This window comes from Betta splendens, chromosome 7 (assembly GCF_900634795.4).
Source record: "Betta splendens chromosome 7, fBetSpl5.4, whole genome shotgun sequence".
Taxonomy (NCBI): domain Eukaryota; kingdom Metazoa; phylum Chordata; class Actinopteri; order Anabantiformes; family Osphronemidae; genus Betta; species Betta splendens.
Window position 1 is genome coordinate 13,211,192 of NC_040887.2, and position 14,414 is coordinate 13,225,605.

The 14,414-nt window shown below is 45.1% G+C and overlaps 1 protein-coding gene across 6 annotated transcripts in view; it reads left to right on the forward strand.

The window, feature by feature from the left end:
* The window catches only part of tns2a (tensin 2a), a 33,070-nt gene that overhangs the window by 16,463 nt on the left and 2,193 nt on the right, over window positions 1–14,414 (forward strand). For 3 of the 6 annotated variants that reach the window (XM_029155713.3, XM_029155717.3, XM_029155718.3), the window contains 24 exons: window positions 2,057–2,095; window positions 2,402–2,443; window positions 3,083–3,132; window positions 3,357–3,540; window positions 3,812–3,862; window positions 3,972–4,094; window positions 5,108–5,172; window positions 5,602–5,685; window positions 6,477–6,589; window positions 7,018–7,078; window positions 7,400–7,475; window positions 7,770–7,899; window positions 8,782–8,847; window positions 8,986–9,102; window positions 9,222–10,823; window positions 11,010–11,175; window positions 11,264–12,432; window positions 12,515–12,646; window positions 12,761–12,856; window positions 12,973–13,050; window positions 13,442–13,519; window positions 13,655–13,823; window positions 13,931–13,999; window positions 14,316–14,345. In XM_029155713.3, coding sequence (XP_029011546.1) covers window positions 2,057–2,095; window positions 2,402–2,443; window positions 3,083–3,132; window positions 3,357–3,540; window positions 3,812–3,862; window positions 3,972–4,094; window positions 5,108–5,172; window positions 5,602–5,685; window positions 6,477–6,589; window positions 7,018–7,078; window positions 7,400–7,475; window positions 7,770–7,899; window positions 8,782–8,847; window positions 8,986–9,102; window positions 9,222–10,823; window positions 11,010–11,175; window positions 11,264–12,432; window positions 12,515–12,646; window positions 12,761–12,856; window positions 12,973–13,050; window positions 13,442–13,519; window positions 13,655–13,823; window positions 13,931–13,999; window positions 14,316–14,345 — 4,790 coding nt within the window. The remainder of the gene's footprint in view (window positions 1–2,056; window positions 2,096–2,401; window positions 2,444–3,082; window positions 3,133–3,356; window positions 3,541–3,811; window positions 3,863–3,971; window positions 4,095–5,107; window positions 5,173–5,601; window positions 5,686–6,476; window positions 6,590–7,017; window positions 7,079–7,399; window positions 7,476–7,769; window positions 7,900–8,781; window positions 8,848–8,985; window positions 9,103–9,221; window positions 10,824–11,009; window positions 11,176–11,263; window positions 12,433–12,514; window positions 12,647–12,760; window positions 12,857–12,972; window positions 13,051–13,441; window positions 13,520–13,654; window positions 13,824–13,930; window positions 14,000–14,315; window positions 14,346–14,414) is intronic. The other 3 variants (XM_029155714.3, XM_029155719.3, XM_029155715.3) reach the window with 2 other exon arrangements.

Sequence of the window (14,414 nt, forward strand, 5' to 3'; positions counted from 1 at the left end):
GATCAGAGAAAAAGGATGCAAGAGGGATGAGAGCACAGAGGAGCAGTTGGGTGGAGGTCTGTTAGCAGGAAGTTTGTACGTAAGAGCTGGCCCGGTGAGATGGAATTTGGGGTGATGTTATTGTTCTGGCCTGAGAGCAGCCCTCAGCAGGCCTGTCCACTGCTGGGAGAGAGGGATGTAGAAGAGCAAATACGCAAGAACGGGGAAAAAAGGGTGGGTTACTGACCAGCATAGCAGCACCCACGTACTGTAGGTACAGACTTAGAAAAGCTCTAAAAATTACAAAAAGCAAAAACTGGGTTACTGTACTCATAACAATTGGAAATTTGAAATGGGTGGATATAGTCCCAGACTGTGTAAGCGAATAGAAACTGGAACCAATGGATAATAACAGACGATCTGGATTTCTCTTGTTAGAAGCTGGTTGAATGTCTACGTCTTTTCCTGGCATGCATGGCACTAAACAAAGCCTCTGCAAAGCCTAAATGAACATTTACTTACACAGTAACATAGACAAGGTGGCTAACGCATCATTCAGACAGCCAGCGAGATGGATGACTCAGAGAATAAAAATGGGGAAAATACGTATTTGATTGGGACGGGAAGTAATTGCTTGCCGTGATAGTGGGAAATTTAGAGCTGCTGGGCAAAATGACATGAACAGGCTGCGGGATGCAAAATTCTGCTTTAACCCCAAGATCAGACCCAGACATGCAGCTAAGATTACGAGGGCCCAACTGGAAGCCACAGTTTTATCATAGTAGATGAGTTTCATATGTGACTGTACAGTACACGCACCGTCTTTTCACACAGGGCCCCAGGGGATATGTGGAGAAATTATGATTCAATAGCAAACATAAGTTTGTGGAGCCCAAAACTAACTGGTCAGGAAAAAGGTTTGAACAAGGAATAAATAAGGGCAGGATTTGTGCTTTCAGTCCTATGGAGAATTAAGCATGACCCCTCAAAATGAGTCACAGGAACAGTATCCATTTGGGTGTTAGAGCTAATGTTCAACCTGAACCCATTTCCTGTGACTTCTGTCCAACACGGCAAGGCTCGATTTAGCTCGTTATCTGTTCCTCTGCTTTCCTGTTGACGTTTTTAGTTTTGCACAAGCAACGGTAAGTGAGCGCGAATCTGAGCTTGAGCTTGATTATTGAGAAAGGGGGGGGTGAAAGATTAGCCAAACAGTACTACACACGCACACACTGTGGTGACACACCCCCAGGTTCAGGGCCTGTGTGACTTCCCTTTTGTGCACAGCGAGATATACACAAGCCCTTGCCCTTTTCCTGTATCCAAATAAACAGTCCAAAAAGGGCTATGTAGCTGGAACATTGCAGTGTGTGTGTGTGTGTGTGTGTGTGTGTGTGTGTGTGTGTGTGTGTGCGCGCGTGCGTGCGTGCGCATTACGTAAGCAACCTCAGCCCCTTCATTAGGGCTGCTGTTAAGCTCTGGCTCCTTTGGTCACAGTTCACTGGCCTGTAGACCCATAACAGACATGGGAATCGGATGTGTCGCTCTTGGCTCTCTCCCAGACGCGTATCTGTGTTTTTGACTTCACATTTGCATATACTTGCTTTTCAAACATTAGCTGTCTCCTTGGGTTAACAAACACAGTTGTGTTCAGTTGTCATGTCTTAATCCCCATGTAACACATAAAAGTGCTGCTGTCTGTGTATTTGTCCCTCTGTCTGGTCTCGACATGTTGGAATGTTTAATACCAGATGGGTTCGAATGTCATTATTCCCTATTCCATCATAGCAGTACACTAATTATTAATTATTAAAAAAAAAACAAAAAAAAACATTTGCTTTAACTTCATCATCATCTTCATCGCATCTTTGGCCTAGACTACTCTACAACATTACTTCAGTTTCCTGAGCTTTTTGGGCATTCACATATGTTTTAAGACCCCCACCCCAGTGTTTTAGTTTGGGTCGATGTCTCACTTCATTGTATCGTCTGATGGAGTTTGGCTCCCGCCTCAACTCTGAGCCCTGCTTTTCATCTTGATTCAGTCCTTCACTCAGATGTGGCTGTTGTTTTCCAGGTGACCTCTGTGTGTATCCCAGCTCCCTCCAATGACCTGGTAAGTCGCTTTTATTTGCACATTTTTTTGTACAGTGTTTTGTACAGATGGCTAGATTTCCCAGTTCGTCTATCCATAGTTACAAAGTACGGCTTCTCCAAAACCACAGTATGGTTTCCTCTTGAGGAATTTCTTTTGGGAAGCCAAGGCCTCAGTTCATTATGGTCGCAGTTCATTCCTGGAGTACTGCAGCATTCCAGTCCAGGAAGAAATATTGGTGTTGCTATAGGAAGTGCAGTAGTAATGTTTATACATCTGTCCATTTGTTTCTTCTCTCCCTTTTCTGTCCTTCTCCTTTGCATCCAGCAGCGAAGAGGGACCGCTCCTTCCCGTCACATCCAACACCTGGTGAGCAACTTTAACTTCCATCGTCTCTCCTTTTGCTTCTCTCTGTCAAAATGTTTCCTCATCTTGCCTCGTCTTTTATTGTTCTTCCTCCCCCAACGTCGCCTGCATCTTGCTGACAGTCTTGGAAACTTCCAAACTCAAAAGAACTGTTTGTAGTTTGATTAAATTTGATAAGCTGCCTCATAAATTACTTGAGTTAAAGTGAAGTCTCTGAAACAAGCAGCATTAATAAATGAGCACAAATGAATACCACATCTCATGCCGTGAAGTCCTTCTTAATCAAGCAGATTTATTCCATCGGAAACTGGGCTGGCTCAGCTACTTAAACAGTTATTTTAAGTGAATCTAACATGTAGAGAATGGAGCAAACAAGAAAATCAATGGCACCTAAATCAAGAGGGTTTTGTGTTTGATTTGTAAAAAAATGTCGGTCTAATGGAACTGCACTGAAAACATCATGACCTATCACAGCATCATGAATGTTAATCATTGCCACTTGATTGGGGGGCGTGGGGAGAAGGACTGTGTGCTGCTGCCACAAGGCCAGCTTATACATAGACTGACTGATTTTACCATAATTATGTCATCAATAACATAGATTTCAGTTAGTGTTTTCTGTATTTGTGTTTCTTTCAACAGGGGTCCACCAAGTCTCTGACCTGTACTAAGCAAAGAAATACCCTGCCAAGGTAAAGGCCCTGTTCTAACACATAACTTATTCAACACTTAGTATAAGTCTTTCGTTTTGGGGTGATTGTTGCTTTTGGTCCAACCCACGTCACACACAGAAATCAGCTCCCCGTCCATTCAATCATGAGTTTTACTGCAGTGTATAAAAAAACGCATTAAAGAAATTCAAAACCAGCCAGAATCAACACTTACATTTTGCCCATGTGCACCCTCTCTCCTCCAGGAGCTTCAGCGTAGACCGAGTGATGGAAAGAGTGATGGAGCGCCATTATGACTTCGACCTGACCTACATCACAGAGCGGATCATCTCTGTCTTCTTCCCCCCAAAGCTGGATGAGCAGCGTTACAGGCTCAATCTGAAGGAGGTGGCGGCCATGCTCAAGTCCAAACACCAGGACAAGTTTCTGGTGAGAGAGCAGAGGAGCATCAATCTGACACACTAATTACAGCAGCTGTCGTGTACTTTCACTGTGGTATGTGATCTAGCAGTTGACTTTAGCAAAAGATGCTGGTTACACAATGGACAAAGGAGATAACATGTTTTGACATACGGAATAGCCACAGGAAGCCACAAAGTACACTAAGCAAGCCACAAATTAGCAGCCTCTTTGTTTTTTGTCACACCCATGTTACAATGCCATTTGGTCACAGTGCAAAACATCTTTTTTCTTGTTTTAGCTTCTAAATCTCTCTGAACGCCGTCACGACATCAGCCGACTAAATCCAAAGGTATCAACTTTTTTATTTAACCTTTTGCTTCCCTGATCTTCCTGAACATGATGACATGGAGGCAGTTCACCCCTCCATATTAATCTACTTAAATCCTGTCCACCACCAGGTTCATGACTTTGGCTGGCCTGACCTCCACGCCCCACTGCTGGATAAGATCTGTGCCATATGTAAAGCCATGGAGATGTGGCTGACCTCTGACCCCCAGCATGTTGTGGTCCTGCACTGCAAGGTCAGATCAGGAGGCCGTCGCAGTCGCTAAAATAAGCAGATGTATAGGATCCAGCAAACAATTCCATTTATACCAATGCATTAAATTAAATGTAGTTTGTTTAAAGTTTAGAAATAAAGTCCAATGATTTCAGAGGGGTAAAAAGTAGCAGAAAATAACTTTGGCCAAGTAAACCCTTGTAGTAATTATGCTTGGTTTGTATGGCAACACAGCCAGATAATGATGCTGTTACAAGAGCTTTAATCAGCGTGAATCTGTTCAGCGAAGAGAGATACTGCAGTTAAAACACAAACTTGAGTAAAACCATAAGTAAAGAGTGCTTCACAGATTTCAGTGAGCCGGTCTCACCCTCACCAGGAAATTAACCACCCCATTAAGATCAAACTATGTCAAGTCCAGAGCTCCCTTGCAGCCTGTCCAGTTTCATTCAGTGAATTAAAATATTTTCCTCACTACTGTACCAGCGTGACCAGTTTATACCGGGGGTAATCGAGCTCCCACGGGTTGTCTGGATGTTTTATTTATTGGTTCTGGTCAGGAGAATTTAAATACTAAAACCAGACAACTTCTGTGGGTTACTGGTGTTCCAGAACATTCCAATTACAGGCAAGTTTTTCCCTGCTGCAGATCGTGCCAGGAAGCGGGAATAAACACGTTTTTGTCAGTGATCCTTCCTTAAGAGATGAGCCAAACAAGCTTTAATATGAGCCTGGAGTGTATGTGCAGCCTTCTTTCTGATATCTGGATGGGTCATGGTGGAAATTTGAGACTGAAATGTGTCAGGAAGTGTAGAGCCCAGTGGGGAAAACGCACCACAGGGAGCTTTTTAATTTGAACTCAACCTGCTTGTCCACATCGTTCTATGACCCCGCATCGTCTCGTCTCTCTTGATTTCCCTGTCAGCTCTTACAAGCTGTGGAAATCAGCTGTTTTTAGTGTCAACAACCAGACCCTAAAGAGAAAAAATGCATGAGATGACTTCACTTTACTGTTATGCCTTTTTCTTCCTGCAGGGCAACAAAGGAAAAACAGGCGTGATTGTGGCTGCCTACATGCACTACAGCAAGATCTCTGCAGGGTGAGTGTTTCTGTGGTGTCCAAGGCCACAATGTTATATTCTTCATCAGAAGATCCACACATGGAACACGTAAAAGATTTTGAACATGATATAAAAACATTACATTTATACTGCATCTGACTTACATGCAAGCCAAATATATTTTTAATAATATAGTTCATCTAGTGGCTGTTGTTTAGTTTGTTTCTAGTATATGCAGCACAATGATTTCTATTCAGATTTTGCTGTTATACTGTTTGATAAATGATGCCCTGTGGATTTTGCACAGGAACAGTGGAAACTGGTTTATCCTGTGGTCAGTGCCAGCTGTATCCTCTCCATGTACTTTCTGGCATCTAGAGAGTCTGGTGCAAATCCCATGATGGAAATATTTGTGTGTGTGTGTGTGTTTTTGTGTGTGTGTTTGTGTGTGCATGTGCACACTTGCAGGGCGGACCAGGCCCTCAGTACTCTCGCCATGAGGAAGTTCTGTGAAGATAAGGTGTCCCCGTCCCTCCAGCCATCTCAAAACAGGTAGAGGCCACAAGAAGATCAGAGGGGAAATTGGGAGGAGGTGCAGGATGAGGGGGATGTGAGGGTAACCTACATAACAGCAGACATTTTTAAATGCATCCTTGTTTTCAGCTTTAGGTGCCGCAGGATTTATCTTTAACCTCACTCTAGGTCTAGAATAAGTAACTGAATCAGTTTTTGAGGATTTGTTCTGCCTGAGCAAAACTTGTAGACTTTTGCACTCTTTCGTGCCGTGATCATTTGTTTAGTACCACTCAAAAAAGAAAAGTGTTTTTTTTTTAATTGAAATCAAAACATAGATCCTGTGGAATGTTTAGATTTTCTGAAATTTAGTTAAAAAACTATTAGTTGTGTCCCCAGAGGCTAGAGAGGTTTATGACCAGAAGGCTGCCAGTTTAATTCCGTGACTGTTGGGATACATTTAGTGAAGTGAAAAAGCAGAACTTCCTCCACTTTCTTCTCTCATCAACAACACGGGTACCTTTGAGCAAGGCCCCTTAACCCCCGTCTGTTCCTGTGGAGCTGCTCTAGTAGTTGCAGGTCAGACGGTGACCTCTCAAGCAAATAATGCACTGAAATGTTAGAAAAAAATGTAGGGATATCTTCAGTTGATGGTTCTACATGGTTTTTTTTTGTTTCTTTGTGGTGTTTGATTATAAGGCTAAGACAAAAACAATGTGTGACACGTTTTTAATAATTCAAACCACTTAAGAGGTAGGTTCCTTCTTTCATTTTTTCTACCATTTTATCTCAGGGTATATCACGACTGTCCCTCATCCTTTTTTTTCCAGGTATATCTATTACTTCGGGGGCCTTCTCTCTGGGGCGATCAAAATGAACAGCAGCCCTCTCTTCCTCCATCAGGTTCTCATTCCCTCGCTCCCAAACTTCGAGGGTGAAGGAAGTATGTGTGCCTGCAAAATCATTCAACACACTGCAGTATTTCCGCCCATTTTTAATCTATCTCCATGGATGCATCTGCTCTTGATCTGATGGCCTCAATTTGACCTCTGAAACCTCAATATTAAGTAGTTTAAATCAGTAAATTATCAAGACACAATGAATTTAGACAATGTTATAAGTAAGACAATGATTATTTCACTGTATGAGTAATCTTCCAGCTGAGTGATCAGTCTGAGGCACCAACTCACTCCAAGGCGACATTGCTGATTGCGGCTCTTAGTCACCCTCCTCCTGCCACGCACACACGTTTGTCTGTTTATCTTTAATCAGATGATCAAATCCAGAAAGAGAGCAGGCAGTCAGCACATTCCTGTCATTACGCTGATAGCGCTCGCTGTGTCTAAAATGCTCCCTTCCCTCTCACTTCAGGTTACTACCCCTTCCTGAAGATTTACCAGGCCATGCAGTTGGTCTACACCTCGGGCATCTAGTGAGTCTTCCTTTCTGTCATATGGCTGACATGGCAGATGAACACAGGGATATGTTTGGAGGCATAGGAGTGTTTTCTTTTATGACTTCCCAACAGAATAATTAGAGACATGAGAAAATTACCCGGAGGAATTTTCACAGCTTTCACAGCACGTATCTTTGTTGCTTAACCTGATGTATTTTAATTTCAAATCCTTTTTCAGTGGTGCTAAATTCATTTATTCAAACAATCTTGATTTTGTCATATTTGGTCAGAATGTCTTCTGGTTTCAGTAAGTACTGCCTCTAACAGGATTGTTTGTGTTCCTTGTGTTGCCTGCAGTGACCTTCAGGGCAGTGGAGGCAGGCGTCTGTGCGTGACCATCGAACCAGCACTGCTTTTAAAAGGTGACATCATGGTGAGTCACATGGGGAGGAAATGACAAACAGAAGTCCCCTGATGTGGGCAGGGATGTAATTATGAAGACTAAGTATTTATTTATTTTCAATAAACATAAAACAGATAGCAACTCTTTGAAGTTGCCATATTACATTTAACAAATGTTTTGTCACTTAATGAGTTTTGGGTAGTCATTTCGACATGTACAGTAGGTGTCGTGTTGGAACACAAAGCCTTACATTTTCTGTGCTTCTCATTATCCCACATGCATCTTGACCTATGGCTCTTCTCTCTGCTCTGCCTCCCTCTGCAGGTCAAATGCTACCACAGGCAAGCGCACAGTGCCGACAGGGACACCGTGTTCAGGCTGCAGTTCCACACATGCACCATCCACGGGTCCCAGCTCTGGTTTGGCAAAGGGGAGCTGGACCAAGCTTGTACGGGTGAGTGCTGTTGGATGGTAGACAAGAAAACACGTGATCCAAGAATTCAAGCGAGCATCCAGGAAAGAAGCCTGGGTTTGGCAAAAGAAGAAATGTTATGAGGCAATATGTGAAGAACCATCACAGGTGCATTAAGCAGATACACTAATGCCATACAGTTATATTTGTGTTGGTCCACCAACCATATGTGGTCCTATCAGACAAAGTAGTGTTTTGAACAAAGGCTATTTTTTTAGTTTAGATGTTGCTAGATGCTCCTTTCAAGGCCAGAGTGTCTTTCCCTTGATCTTGCTTCTACATTGTCGCCGTGGCACAATTTGTTAAGGGTGGCAGGATAATGACCACATAACAACTAACTGACATAATGGCAGCTGGTTAGATTGGCATTGTGGGCATGTATTCACAGTGGTTTCGCCTCATTCTACAGTGGTTAAATAAATCCCTAAATAGTAGTAGTGGAATCCCCATCCTGGAAGTAATAACAGCGCTCTGGTGGTGAGCATGATGAAAATAATCTCTGTGCTGTGTGCCAGGGTTGGTGTCACTTTGTAACACTCCTTGTGAATGATACCCAGGCAGCACCGGATTCCTTGAGCACATAATGAATATGCTCATTTCTCAATCGCCTCCCGTTTAATTTTCTGAGAGGAGCGAACAGAAGTAGCTCGGAAGCATCAAAGAAGGCCATGAATGTGGTTGTCAGTCCATTACACAAATACAAAAACATGACAACACGGCCAGAACGGTCTCCCCGGGAGCTGGCATTTCTTCTCAGTCATACGTAAACTACCGTATACATTAATTTAATGTGAAAAAATATTTCTGTTCCTTGAGTAGTTAATGTGTTTTTGAGAGTTCTTTCTTCACTTTTCCTTTTCCCAGATGAACGTTTTCCATCTGACGCCACAGTGGAGTTCGTCTTCTCCTCGGGACCCGAGAAGATCAAAGGTTTGATTCTGTTTTATATACTTGCTCTAATATGTAGTTCATTATGCTAAAGGGCTAAAACAAAAATGCATGGAGTCTTTCTTTTCAGGACTCTCTAGGGGAAGGAAGGAAGTTGAAATTAAATGTTTCTTTCCTCAGGACGCGAGTACCACAAGAATGATCCAGCTGTCACAGTGGACTACAACACTGCTGACCCAGTGGTGCGATGGGATTCCTATGAGAACTTTAACCAGCGATACCAAGACAGCCTGGATGGTAACACAGCAACAGTTTATTTAATCATAACTTAATTTAATTTAAATGATTAAAAGCTGGCTGAGTAAAGTTGACAGTCTTCCTAACAGTAGTGTCACTGATCGTTCTTTTTGTCGTAGATATTGCCCACACCCGAGGTCCTCTAGATGGCAGTCTGTACGCGCAGATAAAAAAGCGCAGAGGGCCCGGCTCTGGTTCGCTCACCTCCACTAGTGGCAGCAGCCCAGGGTCAGGCATCCACGAAGACAGATCCGATCATCTCCTCGCTCAGGGTTCTGACCTCTCAGGCCACTCCATCCATTTGAATCAGTCATCTATCCATCCAGACTGCCAGGAGGAGCCCCTTCGTCCCCCGCCTCCAACAAGACAAGAGAGAGAAGAGCTTGAACGCCTTCTCGGAGGCATCGAAGGAAACCGAGACGGTGAGCGCGAGACTGCCATCTTGGATGATGGGGATTCTCTGCCCTCTGAGCAGTCTGGAACGTTGAGGCTCATGCGATCATGTTCCTGCCGCGAAGGTTACCGGTCCCAGCGCTGTGCTGAGCCTGGATGCGACCGCACCCTTCTGATGCCTAATGGATACTGCCTTGACAGGGCCCCCGGAACAAATGGACACTGCCTTGATAGGGCTCCTGGAGCCAATGGGCACCACGGGACAACCCCTGCTACCTCCAACCCTGTTGCTCCTCCGTCCCACATGGATCTGTGCCAGCACTACAGCCCCCACCCTCATCAGTCTCTTCCACCACCAGATTTGGTCTGGGACCGCCAGAGTGGCCTGCCGCACTATCTACACCGCTCCTGTTCAGAGAGTCCCTCATCTCGACATATGTGTTCATACCCATCATCAAACCTTAACGCTCACTCTCATAGCCATTCCCATCACCACCCTCTGTCTGCACCGGGTCGCCTCTGCTGTCGAGAAGAGGACTACAGCCCTTACCATCACCCTCCTACAACTCACAGCCACCACCACCCCCATGCACACCACCCTAAACCCTCCAACAGCCCTACCTATCATGATATAATGCTTATGGATGGCCTGCCAGCCCCTGGCTGCCCTTGCAGAGACTGCAGCATTAGGAGAGAAGATTCAACGGGTTATCACAGCTTAAGGCTGGACCGAGGCGACAGCTTTCACTGGGACAGAGAGGGGGAGCTTCCACAGAGAGAGGTGAGCCTTAGGAGAGCCAGGGATGCAGAGTTACCCCGAGGGTCAGAGCTGCACTGGGAGAGGGACCCAGGACTAAGGCGAGGCAGAGAGCTGTCCCTCCACTGGGAGCGAGACAGAGAGGCTGAGCTACAGTGGGAGAGGGAGAGAGAAGCCGAATATTGGCACAGAAGGGCCACAGTAGCCTCCTACGGGTCACAAGGTCATGATCTTCCAGCCTTTGCATTTGACCCCCTGCCATCGGGTCACCCAGCTTATCCTGAGGCGTCAAGGTCCCATGCTCATTCCCACCTGGATTTGAAGTACAGCAGCAGCAGCAGTGGTTACCAAACACCCCGCCAGGTGTGCCCATATTCACCCTACCAGCCCTCTCCATCTGAGAGCAGGGGCTACGCGTCTGGCTACCAGTCTGAGTCCACATCTCCACTCCCACCTGCTTCCTCCATGACGGGACCCTGCAGCCATAGTAACGGACAAGCAGAGCAAAACCACAACCACAACCACCATCACCCGAATTCACAGCAGGCATACGGCTCTGACTCACACACTGGTGAGTCATGGTAAACCAGAAATGCTGAGAACTGCATTTTCTTTTAATATGACTGAGTAGTGCTTAAGTTATGTTTAATCAGCAAACCTATACACTTAGAATGTGTGTTTAGCAAGGCAAAAGCCTTACACGCAAAACCGTTCGTTTTTGTAAATGCTTCATCCATTTTCTCCCATCCTATCAAAGACGGCCTTCGTAGCTCTGGTGAAAGTGTGGGCTGGAGAGACCACATCACACATGGGTCTTTTAGGAGGCCCCACAGAGACGGCCATGCCACATGCTCCACGCCATCTGACATGTCTGGCCCTCCCACTCCTGTCCACACAAGCAGCCCTCTGCGCACACAAGAAAGGTATTTTTAAATTGTACTATTTTTCTATGTACTATACATCAAAGCAGAAATTGTCTGTAGCAGTAAGACTGATGTCTGTTCATTTAAGCCCCAGTCCAGGAGGGAGGGAGTATGAAATCCGGACTACAGACATCATCAGCAGTGACTGCGAAGCCTCCCAGTCTCCAGATGGACACTATCAAGTCAAGTCGAGTAATACCATTCAGGAGTTGGCAGAAAGTCAAACAAGCAGCACAGAGGCACCATCCCTGCCAGCTTCCACCAAAGAAACACAGTCACAGACAACCAAGCTTTCTCAAACTGTCCTCCACAATAACTGCACTGTGCCAACAGACCCATCCCCTAAAGCTCTCCAACAGCAGCTCTGCAGCACAGATTTGGCATCAGCTTCTAGTTGTGACTCTGTGCCACAAACCACAACCAACCAAGAACATTCCCATGTTCATTTATCCCCTAGCCATGCTTCATCTGCGCTGGATGCGCCCCCCCAACCTGGCCCCCTCGCTCTGCAGACTCCTCAACCGTCAGAAGCCATAACACAGCTGGAGTCCCAGCCTCAAAGTCCAACTCAAACCCAAGTCACAGCCTCTGTAGGAACAATTCCAGCACAAGTCAATGGATCTTCTCCAACCAGGGAACCTCACACTGAGGCCATAAAACCTGCCAACCCCCAAGCCCCTGTATCTCCCACTCTAGCTTCTTCATCATCCCTCCAGCCTGCTTCCAGCAGCATGGAGGGCTCCCCTGTCAATGAAGCCCCAGTTCCTGGCTTTGCCACCCTGGGTAGGAGGTTGATGCTGACCGGGCTTGACTCCCACCACCCGAACCACATCCAGCAGCATCCACATAACCACTACCCACCCGTTGACCACAGTACAGCTGTGGACACTAACAAGAAGCAAAGTTACTCGGCTCACACTCCTCAGCTTCACCCATCCTCCTACTCCAATTACTCCACCATCTCAATCCCCCTTCCTCACCCCCAGCCTCCTTTACCAGAAAAGCGACACCTGCCAGCCCAGCCAGGATTAACCAGCGAAGGGGTGAGAGTAGCTGCGGGTTATGTGCCTCCATTGCCAACCAGTCCCACACAGCATCAGCACCATGTCACATTTTCCCCCACTGTGGGGGAATTTGCTCCCACTGCAGGCCAGAATGATGAACTGGCTGCAGTGGAGCCTGCAAACAGGGTCAGTGTAAAGTTTGTCCAGGATAGTTCAAGGTTCTGGTACAAGCCTGGCATTTCCAGAGAGCAAGGTAGGCCTGGAAGAGTAGGTTTTTATTTCAATTTTTCATCAGTCATATAACATAATTAACTTTTGGTTGTATATGGTTTTAGCAATTGCAGCTCTAAAGGAGCGAGAACCAGGTTCCTTTCTCATTAGGGACAGTAACTCTTTCCAGGGGGCCTATGGTCTGGCCCTGAAGGTTTCAACACCTCCACCTAATGTCAACAACCACAACAGCAAAGGTGAATGTACTGTCCTCTTACTAATCAGCAGCTGTACAATTTTGCAATTTAATTTCCAACAATAGTAGTAGAGAACAGTAGAGATATCTGCATATTGTATTTCTGCTGTTGCAGCGAACGACCCTCTGGAACAACTTGTCAGACACTTCCTAATAGAAACAGGCCCTCGAGGAGTGAAGATTAAAGGATGTCAGAACGAGCCCTACTTTGGTTAGCTCTTATCTGTTTTAATTGTTTTATTAATTTTTTGAATATTCCACTGATGAGACACTTTTAGAGGAGGTACCTTTAGGGAATGTAAAGGACTTTTTGTTGTCAATTCACAGGGAGTCTGTCAGCATTAGTCTACCAACACTCCATTACACCCATCTCCTTGCCCTGCACTCTGAAGATCCCAGATAAAGGTTTGTAAACAAGAAGAAATTCTTTATTTGTCATATGTCACACTTAAAATGTCACAATGAAATTAGTCTGAATTTAACCCATCCCCTGGGGGAGCAGTGGGCTGCCATGCAGGGCACCCTGGGAGCTACTGCAAACTGAGCTACCAGTCCAAGGCTGCAACTTGTGATTAATGTAATCTATAATATAGTTTTAAAATCTTGAAATTTTTTGTTTTACTGTCTTGTAAATCACACAATACAATTGAGCATCAGGAATTTAGTAAGGGGTTAGAACAATCAGTCCAGTCTTTTTTTGAATTTCAACAAACACATCTTGGGTCATAAAAATTTTAAATTTCTAATGTAAACTTTTAGCTAATATATCTGATTATATGTATTTGTGTGCTGGCAGATCTTATCGGGGAGGTGCAGGAAGTTCAACTAGTCAGTAATGTAAGCACAGCTGCAGACCTGCTCAAACAAGGAGCAGGTGAGTTCTGCATCCGGCCAGCTGTGTCTCCACACACACACACACACACACACACACGCACACACACACACACAGTTTAATGCAGATCTCCACCTGCTATACTCACCTATTATTCTCTCATCTCTCTCCCATCAGCCTGTAATGTCCTCTACCTGAACTCTGTGGAAACAGAGTCTCTGACCGGCCCCCAGGCCATCGCCAAGGCAACAGATGCTACTTTGGGGCGTAACCTTCGTCCTGTTGCCACTGTTGTGCAGTTCAAGGTGACGTCACAGGGGATTACGCTAACTGACAGCCAGCGCAGGTAAGAAATATCCTAATCTACAGTAATATCAATGTTGTCGTTAAATATTAGTTCCCTGCTTTGACTATACTGTCTAGACTTTTTATTATCTTGCTATATACTTACAGGGTTTTCTTCAGAAGACATTATCCAGTGAACAGTGTAACCTACAGCAGCATCGACCCAAAGGACAGAAGGTGAGAAATTCAAAGATTAACATTCTTCTGTACCTGTGGTTGGAACCATAACAACATAAAATCTGCAAAAATATTAACAGCATAACTGCAACCAATCATTCATTGCACTTGTAATCATTCACTGCATTTGCCATTTGATGCTGTTAGCTTTCGCATGGTTCTTTTATTTGGGAGCGTTATTGACGATCAATATGTGAGCGTGCACGAGAGACAGGTTCTAATGTTTGCAAGCATGATGGCTGTGGCTGTTTAGCAGCGCTGCCTCTGTATGTCTGAGCCCGGTTTCTGTCTCTCTCTCTTTCTTTCTCGGCTTTAGGTGGACTAACTCAGACAACACCACTGTTAAGTAAGTGCTTTGTTTGTGATTGGTGTCTCAAAGTGTGTGTGTGTGTGTGTGTGTGTGTGTGTGTGAGTG